At 47.8% G+C, this 19,480-nt stretch overlaps 1 protein-coding gene across 12 annotated transcripts in view; it reads left to right on the top strand.

Moving 5' to 3' along the window:
- Window positions 1–19,480, top strand: part of Tns3 (tensin 3) — a 232,017-nt gene that overhangs the window by 178,420 nt on the left and 34,117 nt on the right. For all 12 annotated transcript variants that reach the window (XM_006251460.4, XM_063273400.1, NM_001170459.2 and 9 more), the window contains 3 exons: window positions 3,951–4,111; window positions 5,120–5,237; window positions 5,325–5,405. In XM_006251460.4, coding sequence (XP_006251522.2) covers window positions 3,951–4,111; window positions 5,120–5,237; window positions 5,325–5,405 — 360 coding nt within the window. The remainder of the gene's footprint in view (window positions 1–3,950; window positions 4,112–5,119; window positions 5,238–5,324; window positions 5,406–19,480) is intronic.

Raw genomic sequence — 19,480 nt, 5'->3', positions numbered from 1 at the left:
CCACTTGTATGGCAGGAATTATACGCACTGTTCAGAGAGTAGGGTTTCCCTACTTCCTCCTTGATCATTAAGTAGTTTGCTATTCAGATCGCCCAAGCTCACCAAGTCAGCTTTACACTGGCAAGCGCAGGTCAACTTGGGGCCCGTGTAATGTAAACCCCTGTTTGCCATCTCTGATTCCGCAGATGTGGAACAGCCGCTGCAGAGGGAAACATGAGGCTCTGATGCAGCTCAGGACTCCCATCCCCAGCCCGGGAGCCCCGCTAGGAGCTTGCAGATAGATAACCCCAGGGACACACCCCAAGCAGGGGGAGGACAAAGGGTGGTAAATAGCAGAGGCTGTGAGACTAGGTGAACTTAGGTTAGTGAAGAGTGTAACCAAGCAAGCGTCAAGGATATTTCCCTGTAGATGCTCACGCGGTGAGCCTAGAGTGGAAAAATAAACAAACAAGCCATGTGACTTCCTCACAGTATGGCACTGTTCCCAGGGAAGGGAGGGTTGGGAGCCACAGGCTCTCTAAGAGAGGCCTGAGAGGTCAGCGGTCAGCATGGGATGCCGACCAGGTTCCTCCTGCCTCTGACCCACTAACAGACACCCAGTCCTCATCATCAGCGCTGAGATCTAGGCATGGTCGCAGAGATCAGCACCAGGCCTGAGCAGGCCGCTAAATCCATGTTGATCTCAGTCAGGCAGCTGAGCCCCAGGGGGGCAGCAGCACAGAGACACTGTGCTTACTGTCTGTCTTTCTAAAGGAAGGTGACCAGCTTGGCAGACTCCAGAGATAGTGTCCCTGTGGCAGCCAGCCTCCTTCCAGATCTCAGGATCACCAGGGTGCGAGCAGAAATGTCCGCTTGCTACCTAGGTGTCTCTCTTTCCTACCTAGGGATAGTGGCTAAGAGGCTCTGCTGTGGTGAGAGGCGTCAGGTTGAAGTGGAGGTGCTTGTGGTTTTCTTCGGGCAGTCCCTAGCCCCTCCTTTCTTCTGAGGCTCTGGTGTCTGTGTCTGAGGCTCAGGACCTTGGCATAACTCACAGTCACAGGGACATTGTAGATGTTAGGGACAGGGTGTCAGCACAGGAAACATGATAGGCAAGGACTCCTCCCTTTAAGAAGGGGAGGTTGGGCCACACAGGATTCCATAGCTCCTGGAAGTGAGGGTGCTGGAGGTTCCTCATCCTGGAAGAAGCTCATTTCTAGGAATGCCAGCACCCTCCTTCCTGATAGTCATCCTCAAACGGGGAGGCCTGCGGAAGTGGGTGGGGATGCCATAGCTCTCCTTCAGTAAGGAGAGTGCAGAACCTGACCTACGTCTGCCGTGCGCGTGCAGGCAGAGGCTGTGTCAGTACGCACATCAGTGTGTGAGTGTGAATTTGTGAGAGTACAGGGAGACTGGGAGACAGCACCCGTGGGAGCGACCGGACGCGCGACTGAGGTGTAAGAGAGCATACATGTGGAATATGCTGGGGTGACCATGGAGGACAGCTGGGCAGAGGAAGTGTGACTGAGTGCCGGGTAGTACGTTAGTGAGAGACTGGGTGTGTCCGCACGCACCAGTGTAAAAGACTCAAGACGTCTGAGGGGGAGCGCTTGTCTGTGACAGTAAGTAGGGAAGCATAACATGGACCTGTGCATGACAGGTGAGGGTGAGGAACTGAGGAAAGCCAACGAGTGTGTAAGAGAGTGTGTCCGTCCCTCTGGATGCTCCTTGGTCCACTGTATTCTTGGGTCTAGTTCAGTGCCCTGACCCTTGGGCTTCCCTCTTCCTCTTTCACACACACCCCCACCCCTGTGCTGCCAGTGTCTCTGTCCTAGATGCTATTGGAGCTTAGTGGAGAGAAAGCTGATAGAGTGTTCTAGCCTCAGGCCTAGGCTTAAGCTCTGCGCTCTCTCTCTCTCTCTCTCTCTCTCTCTCTCTCTCTCTCTCTCTCTCTCTGCCTTGGACTTGTTGTGGCACCTAAAGTCTGGGTTACCTTGCATGAAGGATAGGAAGAGCAGGTCTTTCATTGAGCTGTTAGATCTACCTACCATCTCTGGATACTTAAAGAAGTATAGAGACCCTTGGAGTGGGACACCTGGTGGGGGACATCATCTCAGAATGGTGGGGAAGGCCACATCCTCTTGAGTCCCTGTGTGGGCAAAAATGAGTACAATGTAGAACCAGAGGCTCAGAGAGAACCAACACATGTCATGCAGAACACTGCAGAGAGGGGAGAGAGAGAGAGAAAAAGAAAGCAGAAGGTTTGTTACTCCCAAGGGGAATCCAGAACTTAACTTTAGAAAGTAAAAATGTTGCTAGTGAAAACTTTAAAAGATACAAAGGAAACGGAACTTTGCTAAGAGATAGTGTCCTCTGAAAATGTCAGAGAGGTTACACCCATGAAGTCTTTCCAGCAGGGTTACTTAAATATGTCCCGACTAGACAGTAGACAATGCCAATGGATGCCAATGGACACGTTAACATGGATGGGCAAGGCTCAGGAGGCCTCAACCTTATACAGAAAACTGCAGGCAAATGAGGGCGGCTGAAAGAAGGAGAAATAGTCACCGGGGAAGAACATGCCAAATGGTTATCAGATAACAAATGGTCAGCCCTAAAAATGTATCTATGCCAGTTAGCATACAGATTAAACAGGTTTTATGTATTTAAGAATGTATGTATATACACATAGACTGAATGTGTATGTGTATGTATCAGCAATTAAAGAAAAAGGGGCCATGGATTTGAATGAGAAAGAGGGGATAGTATAATTATGTTACAGTTTTTAAAAAGATAAAGTTAAGAAAAAGAACTGTAGTTTGAAAGCTTAAAAGAAATGGAGACATCCATAGAAAATATGAGCCCCTGTCTGGAATTCCACGTCCCAGAGATTGGCTTTTGAATATTTTGGTACCGTTTTCTTCTTTCTTTGGTGTCCTAAAGCATTTGCCATTGCACCGCTGACACTGATGCATGGCTGGTTACCGATTTGCTCTGTAATGTAAACTCCCAGCTCCAGAACTGGTCTGCTGCTCACACTGTGATCAAGGGATTATGGGCCTTTAATTTGGAAAGGGCCAGCTTGGCCAGCACTCACCGTGGGTACATCGTACCCTGGCTTCTTTGCCATCGGCTCTTACTAAGACTGCTGCTGTCCTCTAAGGACTTTTCCCTCACTAGACCTTGGTATAGTCCCGCTGTGTCAGACCTCTGTTCCCAGGACCCAGAAGCCTGTCTTCCTGAGAATGAATCTTGGTGCCCTTGTGTGAACCATCAAGGCTCACCAAGGCTTGTAGGGATTCTGTGTTTTTAGCTCAAGCCTAGACTGCCAGCAAATCCTAGTTTGTTATGAAAGACTGCCTTGTGACTTGAGAGGTTATCACCTTTGAAGGCTGCTGCAGGTTTCCCCCTATTGCCCAATTTTAAGAATTCCCTGGAAGAAGTTTAAAAAGCTAACAGGCTAGCCAAGACAAATTTTACTCTCCAAACAAAATGATCGGGTTTGGCTAAGAGCAGGGACCAGGAGCCTCTGGGTCAGGAGTAAAATGCCTGTGGAGTTTTTGGCATTGAGGTATTAAATGTTCGTTCTTAGTATCTGGTTTGAGGTCCCCCTCCTCCCCGTGAAGACTCAATTTATCATGGCAGATCCACATGCCTGGCTCACTGCAGGTGCTAACCTTCCCATAACAGGCCTGGGGCTGGATCTTAGCTGGATCTGTCTGAACTTAGCTTAGCCGTAGTCTCCTGTCCCAGCACTGAGGGCTGAGTTCTGGCACCTGGCTTTGCCTTTTCTGGATGGAGGGCTCTGGCTTGTCTCTGAGCATCCCATAGCCTGCCGATAGCGTTCTCCTGCCTATCTTGAGAGGCTGACTAATGACGTTGTCTGTGGATAGTTTCAGATGGGTTTTATCAGTGGTCTCTACACTCTGCTGTAAGCATCATACCCATTTGTTTTCTCCTTATTGGCTCCTCAGGTGATGACCCCGTCGGGGGACGGCTTCGGAAACTGAGCATCGGGCAGTATGACAATGATGCCGGGAGCCAGGTGACCTTCTCTAAGTGTGGATGGGGAAAGGCTGGGGCGGACTCAGCCCCAAGCTTGGGATCCTTTTCCTCTCCTGCTGACATCAAAGAGGTATGTGCTGGTCCTGTGCCCACCTTCTCTCAACTCCACTTGTTTTCCTCTCCTTGTGCTTAGGGGAAATGGCTGTGCTATGCCCTTGCACAAGGTCACCAGTCACTGTATCCTCTTTGTCCATGACTGACTTCTTTGTCTGATAGAAATGGTTCTTAAGTGACAGACAGGGGTTCTGATTGGAAGCACAGGTCAGAAGGCCTGTGTGGGGGCCACACAATCCCCAGATATGGCTATACAGGGGGTACATCATCTGGGCTATTGAAGCCTCAAGCTCTTACCTGCAGAATGGGGGCGGAATACATACAGGTGGGATGGGAGGGTTCAGAAGCATGGGCCTGACCCTCGCAGGGCTCTGCAGATGGACAGCACAGCCAGCAGCCATTGCTGACTTCTCTTCTGCCACAGGGGGTGCCAAATCCTCCACGTAAGTGATGACCCTGAGGAGATCCTCAGACAAGACTCTCCTGGGTACTTAAGGCTTCTCATCAGAATTCAACCGGCCACCCTCCCCAGATAATTAACCCCAATTCCGTACCTGATTCTCAAGTTGAATCAGTGCCTTTAGAATAGGCAGAAAGAAAAGACAGCGTATGGTCTGCACTCTTACAAACATCTGTTGTTGATAGCTGGGATGGCTCTCCCCAAGTCTGCTTCGTGTTGCGTGACTTCCTGTTTTTTTCACTGCCCTGTGACAGTGATGTAGTATGTCCTTGGTGACGCTTTAGTGCTCAGTGGTGGGATGCATACCTCCCTTGCATCGTTTCCGTCGCCGTTGTCGCCACGCTGCTCCCCTGTATTAAGATGATGGTTCCACTTCTCCGTCTCCAGCTTTGACAATAGTTGAGCTTCTTCCTCCATAGAATAGTAGTGATGCCAGTTTCACCCTTCCCGATCCACTCTCAGATGTGGGCTCTGTTGGCAGACCATCTCGAGGGGCCGGATCTGTGTGGAAGGGACCTTTCTGTGAGCCCTCATTTTTCTGTTCTCCCTCTATGCTGGTTTCAGACGGTGATCACGGCCTATCCCCCTGACCTCGATGTGATCGATGGTAGGATTCCAAACAGCAAGGAGTCACCTATATGTCTGACCCCAGCATTCCCTGTGTCTCCAGAAACGCCATATGGTAAGAAAGGAGAAAAGTATCTCGGTGTTACTCGGTACTTGAAGGCGGTGGGGAGTAACGTATCCTTTGTTGTACTGTTTTCTCCAGTGAAAACTTCGCCACGATACCCTCCGTTCAGCCCTCCTGAGCCCCAGCTGAGCATCCCAGCCAGTTTACACAAAGGGCGAGGTAAGACTCCTTGGTTATAGCAGCTGTGAGACCATTTGCAATGTTGCTGTTTCTACCAAGCACTCTCTGATTGACGCAGAAAGATTTCCGTTTGGGTCACATCTCAAAATCCTTAGGCAAGGACATGTCTCTCTAGAGCTTGGAATGCGTCTATAAATGCCTTGGTTAGGAGATGCGTTAAGACACTGATAGGACTCCCAGCATTCTTAGGAATCAAGTTTGATACTCACATATGAGGCAATTTTAGGCTCAGTTCAGTAGGGCCAGCTGTCAGCTTGGGATAGGTGCTTAGTTAGCATCCTGGTCAATTCCCCATTCAGCAAGGGGTTTGAAGGAGGAATGCTATCTACTTCACTACGTAAATGGGTTCCCTCCCACGTAGCTGCATGCATCCCACAACATGGTCATCTTTGTGTGCTGCCCTGTGTGACCCAGCTCCTAGCCTAGGCACACCTTGATTTCCTGTCCCTAAGTACTAAGGGTCCAGTGAGTTTCTCAGTGTTTCTTCCAGGTAGAAATTGCTCACGTTTCTTGGAATCTCGGGACGGGTTGGAGAGAAGTCCCACATATATTCTTTTGGATCATTTTAATTTGAAAATGCAGGCAGTCTCAGTGTCCTTGAGTTCTAACGCCGGACATGTCTGGCCATCATCCACAGGCTTGACAGTCCACCGGGGTCTAAAGAAACATTGTAACCTGTACAGTTCTTCCTTAGTGCCTGGCTCATGATAGCCTGTTTCCCTAGACTGGGAAAGTCTCTGGTTAGCAGCAGGGCTTTGAAGAAGAGGACTTTGGCCCCAAGGTTATTCTGTCTGCACTTCATGGAGTAGAGGCCTGGACTGACCACTGAGTATCCTAGTTTCCATGTTGTTCTGTGGGAGAGTTCACTCTCCTCTTCCTCAAAGGCTACTCTTGTCCTTGAGGAAGGACCTAAGCATCTTGGTCTTCAAGCTACATTTTGGTCAGCAGGATATGGCTCAGTCATTTTTAAAATTGACTTACGTAACACAAGCCCTGGGTTTGAACTCTTAACTTTGCTCCTAGATAGCTTCTTAAACTTTTTTTCTTTAATTTATTTTTTAATTCAGTTTACATCTGGATCACAGCGCCCTCCCTCCTCCCCTCCCAGTCCCACTCCCACAGATTCCCTCCCTCCATTGCCCTCTCCTCTTCTCCTCAGAGAAGGGGAGTCCCCCTTGGGTCCCACTCCACCCTGGGGCATCTAGTCCCAGTGGGTCTGGTACATCCTCTCCAATTGAGGTCCAACCAGGGAGTCCAAGTAAGGGGGGGTATCAGGGACCCTATGTCAGGGAATGGAGACCAAGTCCTTCCATGTGTTACAGGAACCAAGCTGCCCATTTGCTACAAATGTATAGGGCATCTAGGTCCAGCTCCTTCGTGCTCCCTGATTGTGGTCCAAGTTCTCTGACCCCCCAAGGTCCCAGGATAGTTGACTCTGTGGGTCTTGTTGTAGTGACCTTGACCATTCTGACTTGGTCTAGCTTCTCAAACTTAAACAAGCAGAATGTCCCCTTGTCTTGTTCATCATTGAAGATGTCAGCTATCTTCTGTGTCTGTTTCCAGGCTTTAAGTGGAACACAGAGTCTCAGTACAGGTCTTCTCTATCAGGGTCTGCTCTGGTAGAGCCATGGATGCTCTCTGCCTTCAGTGGAGCAAGAGTCTTGGTGATTAGCAGTGGCCACTGCAGCCACAAAGTGCTCATTTGATGAATGGCGTAGTGACTAGCCACTGAGGCTGGGTTTTTCTCAGCACAGTGCAGAGTGGACTAGGAGGGTCTGAGTGGGTGGAAAATTACTGAAGGAGACTCAGGTGTGGGGCTCTTGCTGAAGTAGTCTAACTGGATTCCTGCTTAAGGAAGATGAAGACCTGGAGCTTAGACATTAAAGCTGAGAGATAAGAGGGTTTAATCAGATACCCAGTGAGTGTGGTTGAATCTCAGAAGTGGGATCATTAAGCTAAAGATATTGCTAAAGACAAGAATGGATGGCTCTGAAGGCAGCCCTCCCCTATGCTCAGGGCTCACATATTTCCGAGTCTCTCAGGTCCTCAAACACTTAGTTTAACCACGCAGTTCCTGAGTCAGATCTCCCTAGCGCCAGCTCCATGCCATAAGCACTCTGTACCCAGCCAACCCAGAAACAAGCCAGCCTCCTGCAGACAGTTAAACAGTACACAGAAAGCAAGCCACAGCATCCTTGGGGGCTGCTAGTCATCGAAGAAATCAGAGAAGCCAATTGAGAGGAGCTAGAGAGGTGGGTCACAGCTTAAGAGAACTGAGTGCTCTTGAAGAAGACTATGTTCTTTTCCCAGAACCCACGTGGTGGTTCACAAACACCGATGACCACAGTTCCAGGAAAAATGATCCCTTCTTCTGAGCTCTGTGGGCTCCTGTGCACATGTGCATGCTGCACACACACAAACACACACACACACAGAGAGAGAGAGAGAGAGAGAGAGAGAGAGAGAGAGAGAGAGAGAGAGAAAGAGAGAGAGTAACATAGCTAAATATGTCTTAAGCAATAAAATAGCAAATGTGCCTGTATTAATCCTTTCATTAATCCTAACTTGAAAAAACTTTCAAGATAAGTAGTTTTAACAGAAAGTATCTCTCTCATTTATTAATTTGGGCCAATGAAACGGAATATTTAAAAGCCACAATTTTCTTGCATAGAATCATCTTTACTCTCGTGTCCCCCCCCCCCCCCCCCCCTCTGACTCTGTTTCTTTCTTTTATTATCTCCCAGGGAATGAAAATGTTTGTGGTATTTCAGAGACCTTTTTTAGGTTAGGTCATATGTAAGCATTATTTAATGTTTCTTTATAAACATTCAAACCTTGTATGCTTAATATTTCTCTTTCCTGGGCTGACGTTTATTACTGCTTTGCTGTAATTAAAAAGGCAACTTCATAGTAAGAGAATATTTTGATGCATCACTACTCTGTGACCTGTGTGTGATGTGGGAATTAGTAAGAGCAGCATGAAAAGCCGGGTACCTGGGACAAAAGGGGAAGAATAGGGAAACTGAGGAGGACGTAGATGGTATTGACTGAAAGCAGGTGGATCCAGGGAAATTCCTTACAACAGTCAAAAACATAAGACCATCATTTCAATTTGTACAAAATCTGCTTTAAAGACTCTGCTTAATTCATCCGATAAATCTTGTTTTTAACTTTTGTAAACAAAAATAATTATCAACAGCAAAAAAAAGTTTTTTAAAATGTATTTTTAATACACTTTTAGAAATTCTGGGAAGGGGTCACCTGAACCTTAATCCACATTTTTTTGGGGGGAGGGTGGTGGGTTGTTTTTTTGTTTTTTGTTTTTTGCTTTTTGAGCTGATGTTTTTATTTTATTGGTTTATATTTTTCTCCATTTATTTATTTATTTATTTATTCATTCATTCATTCATTCATTCATTCATTCATTCATTCATTCATTCATTTTAACATCCTGATCGCTGTCCTCAAAGAGTTCCTCCTCCCTCCCTTTCTTTTCTGAGAGGGTGGGGCTTCCTGGGAATCACAAATAATTTTTCAACATTAGTAAAATACTGAACAAGTGGGATGAATAAGTACACACTCCTTCTCACATGCACACGTACTTCTTAATGACTTAACCGGTTTAATTTTCTAACCTTGCAAATAAAGCCAAATAATGCAGTAGGTGTGGTGTGTGGTGTGTGGTGTGGTGTGTGTGTGTGTGTGTGTGTGTGTGTGTGTGTGTGTTACTGGTGACTGAATACAGGATGTCACTCATACTACTCAAGTGTTCCACCACTAAAGTATGAACAATTTCAAAATCCAAATAATTTGAATTTTCTGTTCAAATCATACTTTATGTTTAAAATAAAAAAATATATATTCTGGCTTTTCTTGTTTAAATAGACATTTCTGATCTAGAGCAATAAGCCATTTGTCAGTGTTTTATAAGTATTACTAAGAACATTATTATAATATAATATAATATAATATAATATAATATAATATAATACAGGTATACACCAGTGAAACCAGGTATGATTCTGTTAGAAAAGTCTATTGTCATTTGAGACATTTAAGTCGATATCCAAAGACATCGGAATAAAGAGAAGTAAATAAATAAGATATAAACAAAATTTCTATCTCAAAATGTGCCTAGGTAAAGCAGAATATCAAACTGAGCCCAGAGCGTCAAGGTGAGTCATTTAGCTGTTGACTTCATCTCCCGTAAAATTCAGCCATTAGTCCCCGCAGTACAGTCTACCAATCCTGACTATATTTTTTAAAAAAAGTTTCTTAAAAGAAAAAGTTTTGAAAGTTTCTCTCAATTTGCATTCAAAGTGCAGAAAGGAATCCTTCATAAAACCTATGAGTGAGTACTGTTGCCATTTCATTTTCAAGTTAAAATATAGATGTGTATCTTGTGTTTCTAAAAAGGAAATTAAAGAACCATTTGTGCAGCCACCTACAGAAGTGCTTTGCACTGAAATACACCCAAAGGAAAGAGAATTATAGAAGTTATAAAGTGAGATATTTTTCTTTTCCATCAATTCTGCCATCAGCAATAGCTTAGGGAGAAAGCCTTTAACTCACATTAAAAATATCAAGTGTTCTATTAGATGACTTTAAGTGTAATGAAACCTCAAGGCTGAATTATACCATTGCCTGCTTTATCATTCCGACGATTACTTCCCCAATTCATGGCATCAATACCCAATGTAAGAAGATGTAAGTAATTGGTGATCAATTGTGACAGGTGGATAACCTTACCCTTTCCAATCCTCAAACCATAGATAGCGTCCTGAGAAAAACTAGTGAAATACAGTGATACCTTAAGTCTAACTTGCCTGTTTACAAGGGTAGCTAACTCTGCATTACAGATTTTTATTCTACTGTGTTAGGAGGAACAGTTTTCCTGGAATGGTCATTTAAGAATGTTTTATGTCACTGAAAAGTAATTGATCTAACTACTTGTCAAACAGCCTCATAAAATTCTCAGAGATAAGACTTCATAAAACTTGGCCAGCACTAAGGGATAACAAAAAAATCATCTTAATAAAATTCCAAGATGGGCACTACATTTCTCAATGAAGTAGTTTCCTGTTCCGTCTTTGGTGAACATGGAAGACTTGGTTGCTGAGAAAGGTATCGTCGGATGGCTCCTGTCCTACCACATACAGTTCCCATGAGCACTTACACGAAGAGCAGAGGAAGGTCCATGTCATAGATAGTGGAAGACAGGTGACCGTAACTGTTGTCAACAGCATGGAGAGTTTTAGCCTAGCTTCTGCTTCTTACAGACTGCTGTGGCCCAGGAAGTTTATAATGAATAGAAATTTGGCTCTCAGTTCAGGAGACTGGGAAGGCTAAGATTAGGGGTCTAGGAGAAATGTCTTCATGGATAGCTCCTGCTGTCATGTCCAGGATAAGGAACCTATGCCTGAGATCTCTCTCTCTCTCTCTCTCTCTCTCTCTCTCTCTCTCCCTCTCCCTCTCCCTCTCCCTCTCCCTCTCCCTCTCCCTCTCCCTCTCCCTCCCCCCTCCCCCTCCCCCTCCCTCCCCCCTCCCCCCCCTCTCTCCCTTACTTCGGTAAAGTTTGTCCTGAATCCTCAATACTTTTTTTTTTAAAGATTTATTTATTATATATAAGTACACTGTGGCTGTCTTCAGAAGCCACACCAGAAGAGGGCATCAGATCCCATCACAGATGGTTGCGAGCTACCATGTGGTTGCTGGGATTTGAACCCAGGACCTCTGGACGAGCGGTCAGTGCTCCTAACCACTGAGCCATCTTCCCAGCTCACTTTCATGAGGAGAGTCCATCTGCCTTGGCCTTTACTTCTGAGATCCCCTGACACTGGTGTTGATCTTCTGACATGTGACTGATAGGTAGGGGGCATATTCATAGTGGAGCAGAACATGACTTGTGGGGAAAGAGAAGCTCCTTGGGCCTCTCTCGGCCAAAGAAGTTTGCTCTCCTCATCCAGGGCCCTTTTGGCTTTCGTAGAAGGATCCAGTCCAGGCAAGTGCGGATCTATTTCAGGACTGACACACAAAGAAAGCTGCTGCTGACTTCTCCAAGGAGCTTGGGATAACATAAAGGCTGGTGGACGGGCACAGGAGACAGCAGAGCAGCTGTAGAAGCCAGGGCCAGCATCTGAGCAAGTGTCCCGGGGCCTTTGAGCATCCTTGCTTGACTGATATGAGACCTTGAACATTGTGGGGTGCATCTGTCTGTTGTACACTGTCACTCTGGCCAAATCGTACCCCAGAAGCAAAAGTGATCGTACTGGAACCCATAAATGTCTTAGGATTCCAGATGTCTTTTAGAAAGAAATGCCTTTATAGAGAATCCAAGGAAACATAGCTTAATCTCAACCTTTATATAGGTAAGAGAAAAAAATTATGAAGCATAAGATACAAAACATTCTGCCATTTCTTAGATGACTTAGCGTTGGTATTTCCAAAATACAATAAAAACCCACGGTGAAGTGTTTCATGAGAAAAGCCATGTTCCTGACATAACTTACCTTCGAAATTGTTCTAAAATATCCCTTTTATTTTAATTTGGCAAAATTCACATAACACAGCCACTTAGAAGTGAAAGTTCAGTCGCTTATTACATTTGCAATGTCTTACACCATTATCCCTCTGTAGTTCCAGAACATTCTTGTCACATAACAGATTTTTCTTTCTTTCTTTTTTTTTTTTTTACAACTGTTGTTTAGAGAACATTTAAGGACTTTGGGCCTCCTTAATGGCTAATGCCTGTTTCCCTCAAGGGAATGCTTCTGCAATGTTGCAGTTTCTATCTAGAGTTCAGCATAGTGATGTGGGGGCTGGTGTCTCTACTGCGAGCCAAGGCTTTGTGAGGGGTTGGGGGTTGGCCCATTCATTAGTTTCCTGGGTTCATAGGGCATAGGAACAGATCACGCTCTTGTGGTCTCCCCTGCCGCTGCACACAGTGGTGCCCAGGACTCCATCACACTTCAGAAGAGGGGATTTGGGTTTGGCAGGATTCAGAGGGCAGGAATGGGTGTTGTTTGTGGAGGGGGAAGAAAAGCAGGGTCCAGGAGTATTTGGGAAGGGGGGCAGAAAGGCAGAGAGAAGGCTAGGGACTCTTAACTGGCCTTACTTGGAAGTAGTGTTTTATTTTTGCTTAGAAAAGTGGTTGGACTAGAGAGATGGCTTAGTAGTTAGGAACACTAGCTGCTCGTCTAGATAACCCAGCACCCACATGGTGGCCCTCAACTGTCTGCAGCTCCAGTTCCTGGGATCACACTCCTGTGGTCGCCACTGCCACTACACACAGTGGTGCACAGGCGTTCATGCAGGCAACACATACACACACACGCACACACACACACACACACACACACATGCACATGCACTGAAAGTAAAGGAAAAATTGGGGAGAGTTTGGATCGAGGAAAGGGAAGGAAAGGGAAGAGGGGACTGAAGTAATAATTATACTATAACCCCAAAGATAAACAACAAAAAAATAAATATATAATTTTCAAAGTTAGCATCACGGGGAGCTTGACATGTTATAAAATGTCCCAGCCAGCCTTCCCTTTTATACCCAGCTACTTCTCTGAGTTTTTATGAATTTGTCGTGAGAATTTTCACAGAACAGAAAGAAGCACATGCTCTAGGTAAATGCAGGTGAGGTTTATGGCAGACGTTGGTGGCTTGGAATCTACTGAACTTAAAAAAGCAAACGCATCCGATCTATGTATTTATAACTAGGTGCACATAGCCTATGAGCGTCTGGTTATAGGACGCGTGTACTTTCTGTACAAATGCCTGCGATCCACTCAGCATTCCAGTTTGTGCCAAGGAATGAATCCCGGGAAGGGTGAGCCTCGGCAGTGAATGGGCATTAGTAAATTCACAGCAGACTTCCGTCTCCCCACCCCAGTTGAAGAATGTGAAAGGAAAAAAAAAACAAAACACCGGACTGCTTATAAATATATTTAAAAGTAAACATCAGGGATGGGTTCATGGAGGTCGGAGTCCAGCCCTGCCCCGTGAATGTCCTGCTGGGAGTCTCTTTCGATGAGAACATGAATTTGCTTTGTGTGGAATGCAGTGGGGAACACACAGGCTGCTGGCGTCCCTCGTCTGGCACCTCATCTACCCGGCAGGCCAACGGGAAGCATCCAATGAGCTGCGAACCCTACAGACTGAGCGGGGTCGCTTGGTAGTGGGTCCGGGAGATCTTCGCTCTCTGACCCTACTTAATCAGCTCATTGCATCGTCCTGGCCTCTGGGCTGTCCTGGAAGAGGGCACGTGAGGGCTATTTGGACATGTTGCCCACAGAATGTTTGCTCTGATCATGATTCTCAGCCTGGAGGGTGACTCTGAGCTATGGTGACAGAGGCCCTGCTGTCTGTGATCTAGCACAAACGTTGCATAACCTCTTAAAACATCTGTTCAACAAAAGACTAAGAATGTTAACACCGCGTGTGGTATCAGGGGCCTTTTCTTAGAAAGGAGAGTCTATTTCATCTTCTATCTGTGAGAGTGTCCTCAAAATTTGTCTTTCAAAATGCATTTCTAGAGCCTACCTGGCTATCTAGAGCATGCTCTGGGCTTAAGACTAGAGAATTGGGTTGGAGCCCCAGCCTGTGGCAGGTATGGAACCTAAAATCCATTGCAGACTTGGCCACAGCTGGGTGTGGGTGTGGGTGTGGGGGTGAGTGTGGGTGTAGGTGTAGGGGTGAGTGTGAGTGTGGGGGGCACTGAACCTGATAGGTGCCTAAGCACAGACAGCTTGGAGGACAGTATGCGGGATAAGCAGAGGAAAGTTGTGGCAACGTCTCATTGGGCAAGTCAGTCATGTGCTTGTCTCCTCCAGTCCACCAGGCCAAGGCTACTCTCCAAGTGTCATGTCATACAGTCTTAGGCGTCAGGGTGGTATAATCTTCTGGAGTCTGCTGCCACTGCCCCCGCCCCCAGGGATTCATGGCCAGGGTGCCCCATTGTGCTTGGTGTGTGTGAGATCTGAATTGTGAGGGGCACATGAACGGAATTGCTAAGAGCTATGAAGATGTGAACATTTCGTTTGCTCCCTGCCATCCGTCAGCTGGGGCCTACTGAGTTACCTGGTACCCTCTCAGATCAGGGTGCTGTCTCAGAAGAGGGCGATGACCGTTTCAGCACAGTTAAGTTGCTCAGCCTTTGTTTAGATACCATGACAGTATGTGCACCTTTCCTTTAGGACTTTGGGTGCTGGCTCTAGGAACCCTGTGGGTACCATTCTCAGGGTGGGCTGAGCATGGCAACGTGGGTTTGTCCACCCTTTTCACGGATCCTCCCATATAGATCGTATCATCTAGGGATGGATGTCAGAGCAGGAAGTCCATTCCTGCGTAGTCCAGGCACCATTTTCAAATCATCATGGTTTTCGTCTATACATAGAACTGAGGGTCTCAAGAGGACCACTCTATACAGACGTATAGTGCACAGCATATGGATGGTCCTATCGGCAAATTCTCCCGGTGACACTTGCACTAAGGAGTGTATCACTGTGGGAGTGCAGCACGGGAAGTGTGCACTGCTATGCCTGAACCTGTGGTGAGTGAGGGACCCACAGGCACATTTACAGAAGCATACAGGCAGGTCTTTGTGGGGAAAAGTGTTCCAAGGGGCATTGTGGGTAAATCTGGTGTTCCTCGGATTTCAGCGTAGCACAATGGTAGAAAGTCAGTGTCACCAGCTGTTGGGACTTCAGTTTTCTTGGAAGGGTATGAAATTGGGTGACCCTGAGGTGGCAGACACATAGATTTGGGGAGGTGTGTTTAAAGTTTTTCTCTGCAGAATTGTCGGGGATCATTCTCTTTGGGTCTGTTCACCTGCGGACGGTGGTTTCTCAGACAAACAGGAAGAGGGCGTTGGAGTGACTTGGGGTTGTTGGCTGTGTTGGTGGTTATTTTGGTGGTTTGGGGGTCCACTTGGCTCTGTTTTGGGGGGCAGTACCTGTAGCTACAGGTAGGACCTGCAGATTACGTCAGTGATGCCCTCTTAGGTTTCCCAGGGCTGTCAGGCAGGTTGCAAAGAAACTCACAACTTACACACAAAGTACCTAGTTTCTTTTTCTAGGGGTGTGTCCGTCTACACAGTTCTAGCCAGGGCCTGAGCCTTCTAGCTGCACCAGGAGTGCTGTATTACCAGCACTCAGGAGGCTGAAGTGGGAGGATCTTGGGTTGGAGGCCAGCCTGTGCTACATCAGGCTGAGGCTTTAAGTCTTTAAGTAAGATGAGCTTAAGATCACGGATTCGTCTTTACCAGTGAAAAACAAAAGGTTGGGTTTTCTTCTTGTTTTGTTTTGTTTTGAGATATTGAATAGAATTAAAGTCAAGGCTTTCCAGTCTAGAGACCAGTGCATCAGCTCCAGGGTGAGCCTGAGCCCAGAGTGCGTGGAGCAAGGCTGCGGGGGTCACGGGGCCAGCATCCCACTGGCAGAGGTAAAGGCTGGCCGAGCGCATCCCTGGGGCTCTGGTCCCATCAAGAACTCTGGTTTTTGTGCTCTGCTGTGGTCTTACTGCCCTCCCATGGGCATCCTGACTGGTTCAGAGTGGCTATCTCTTGTCCTGGTACTGAGCCTGATCTCTAGAGTCGTCTCAGCCCCTAAAACTGCAGCTGAGGAGAGAGAGAGAGAGAGAGAGAGAGAGAGAGAGAGAGAGAGAGAGAGAGAGAGAGGAGAGTCCCACTCAGAGCTGCTCGGGTCATGGCTTTGACACTGTCACAGATGCACTATGTTCACCATCCTTCTTCTTGCCTATCTCTGTGGGTTCACCCCAGTCCTCGGCCTGTGGGTAGGTGGGACGCACAGAGAAGTTGGACCTGCCATCTTCTTCTGATAGAAATCATAGCCTGGAAAGGCTGGTACACCCACCTCCCCCAGCCCGCTGCTGATCCTGTTGGGTTGGGGCCAGGCATTTCAGATAGCAGGAGCCGCTGTTTTTCAGGCACATAAACAACAGGGAGGAAGTGTCTTCTCAGGGGTCTTCCTGACTGTGCCCTAGACACGTGGCCTGACTGGGCCTGGGCTTAGGGGCCTCTCCTTATTAAGTTGCTGTTGGGACCTGCGGGGTTGGGCAGGCTTAGATTTAGCAAGATGGTCAGCAAGCAGTGGGGGGGGGGGAACTTACCCCTGTGCAGAGGCCAGTGATAATGAAATAAAGTCAACCCTGGCACATGCTGGTAAGGAAACACCTCTTGAGGAACATGAGAGAGTTCTTAAAGAGAAGTTCGGGGAGAACGTTCTAGCTAACATTTGCAGAGTGCATGAGACTGCCTTTACTGATCGATCAGATAAAACAAATGTCCACTCTGTTGCCTTCAGCTCGTGTTAAAACCTGGAGGGCTGCTGTGCAGTCTGTGTTACAGCTGGTTTTAGTGCTTGAGTAATAGACTGTGTATCCTATTTGATGTACAAGAAAATGCCCCAAACTAAAAAGAGGTGGTGTTGTTTGTAAGCGGTTTTGAAGGTTGTATAGGAGTTCGATAGATGGTTTGGGGGCCCTTTCAGATGGGGGTAAAATAAGCACATGAAGAAAGTAGGAGAAAGAAGGGGATCTAGGTGTAGACACTTTCTAGAACAAGTTAGTAAAAAGCTTACCAGCCCAGTGAAACAGGCTGGTTCCAGATCCGTTTTTGTTGGCTCCTACTACAGCCAGGAGGGAAATCTGCAGTTTGAGCAGATAGCAAGGAGTTGGTTCTGTAGCTGAAGTCTCCCAGCTGCCTTGTGTGGGGCTGAGGTGATCCTGTCGACCTTTCCTCCTGCCTCCTCAGGTTGCTGAGTAGGGCAGGTGTGGGGCGTGGCTGTTTGTCCTGCCCCCTGCCTCCGCTGGATGTCCTCGGTCTCCGTGTGGTATTAAGTTGTGGTGGGTTTTGGCCGGGAGGTTTTTAGAGCTTGAAGTAGGGGGAGGAGGAAGAAGGGAAGCGGAATGGAGAGGAAGCGAACTGCAGCGGAGAGCAGGCGGGGCCAAGTCTGGAGGCACTGACTGGGCAGACGGCCCGCAGCAGCCCGCGGCCGCCCTACAATCCGGGGATTCTTTCCTGCGACCTACTCTCCCGCTGCCCTCTGAATGGGCCTCTTTGGAGGTGGCAGCCCCGCCTCTCACCCTGACTCCCCGGGGACTGGCAGAATACTGAGCCCTCCCAGGGGTGGGTGGGGGACGCCGCTGGGCCGGACTCACCACCCGGGGCTGCTGGGGACAGACCCTGCAGAGTGCCTTTCTTAAGGCTCGCACATTCTAGGCCCTTCCATGGACTGACCGGACCCCAGGTGCCCAGGTAAGCCCACAGCTGGCCTTGTGGCTTCTCCGGGAGCTAATTCTGTGTTCCCGGTGACTCTGAGCTCTGGTTCCTTTGGGCACATCCAGTTGCTGAAACCTGATCTGGGATGTGGGGGAGGGTAGTGGTGGGAGTAGGGAGGAGGAGGAGACAGACCCAGTGTGCCAGTGGCCTGGACACCTAGATGAAGCGAGGCATGGAAAGACGGCAAGACAGTTTTCTGCTCCGAGTTCCCTTATCACTTAGTGATACTTCTCAAGTCCCCAGACTTAGGGATGAGATACCCACCCCACTTGAGGCAGCCGGGCTGCTCCTTCAGGGGAGACAAGCTTCTTTGGGATGAACAAAAGGCTGGTTTACATATGTGCAGCTTTCTGTGCATTCTTCTGCTCAAACTAATGATCGTGGGCCTGCCCCATTCTCTCTGTCACGGCCCAGCCCATAGCCCTCAAGAGCTTGCTCCCTGCACAGCTTCCTCAGAGGGCAGTCGTTTTCACTAAAGAGGCAGGCAGGCTGTAGAACAGATGCTGGGTTTTTAATGAGGTGCTCGCTTGTCCCCCCCCTTTGCTTGGAGCCGTCAGAGGTAGCATTTCTAAACAAATCCACGAACAATGAAACAAAACAGGCATTTACTGGACTAATCTGCTCAGATTACCATCAGAGCTTCTGCAGTCAGGGGCGACTGGTACCTTAGCCATCTTTCCCTCCTGGGATAGGGCTGGGGTTGCCTCCCCCACATGTGGGGTAGGAGAAGTTCAGGGCTGTAAGCGGCTAGAGAGAAATGATGTGGTCTCCTGAAATATCTGTCTGTCCTGGGCCTGTTATGGATACAAGGCTGTGTGTTCTAGCTCACATCACGGGGCAGATTAAGGAAGAGAGGAGAAGGCTCCATACTCTTCAGAGAAAGCCCTCCTTGCACAAGCCCCAAGACAAGCCCAGGCAGGTGAGGGTCTGCCCAGTGCTTGTAAGTTTTATGTGTTGTAAAACTTCCTGGTTGTAAGTTTTACGTGTTGCCCCTTCTAAGAGCCAGAGACATTTTAAGTCAAATAGAAGAAAATGTCTTTTCAAAAGCTTCCTGTCCTTTTAATGAAATCCGCATAAAACCGTCATTTCCCACAAATCCCATATGTATGTCAGTAAATGCAAAATTGGCTGCCTCGGGTGGAAATGTTTCCCATCTTAGGTGAGACGGAAAGTATCCCCATCTGTATCCACAGAGAGCTCACGTTAACCATCAGCCTAGGTGTGCTGGGGTGGGGGTGGGGAGGTCCCTTCTAGGTTCTTTGGTGGCTTTCTGAGCACAGCAACCGGGCTATAAATCACTCCCTGAAAACCAAGCAGCTTCCCTTTGCTCAGAGCAAACCTGTGCGACAGGTTCCTTGTCCTTTCCATGGAGGGAGGCAGGCCCATCGGTGGGCTGCAGAATGAGAGACCTTGATGATGCCGATGGCAGGCAAGGTTCCTGTTGTCTTCCTGTGAGCCAGCTTCTGTATACCTCACCACATAAGGATCTGTCCCCTGGTCGCTAGGAGAGGACTTACATGTGTATTCCCATACACATGTTGGAGGGTTAGGTGACATCGTGACGGCCTGTGTCTTAGCAGTGTGCCTGGCGCATGCACAGAAGGTGCTAAGCCTGACTCGGCCGCTTCTCTCAGTCTCCTACGTTGTGTGGAAATCATGTGTGTGAAGCGGTATCAGGATTTCTCAGAAAGTGAGGTGGGTGGCGGCTGCCAGAGTGCAGTTCTATGCTTACTGCTTGCTCAGCCCT

The sequence above is a fragment of the Rattus norvegicus genome, chromosome 14 (genome assembly GCF_036323735.1).
Source record: "Rattus norvegicus strain BN/NHsdMcwi chromosome 14, GRCr8, whole genome shotgun sequence".
NCBI lineage: Eukaryota > Metazoa > Chordata > Mammalia > Rodentia > Muridae > Rattus > Rattus norvegicus.
Note: the sequence above shows the minus strand (reverse complement) of the source record. Positions and strands in the feature narration are given on the sequence as shown.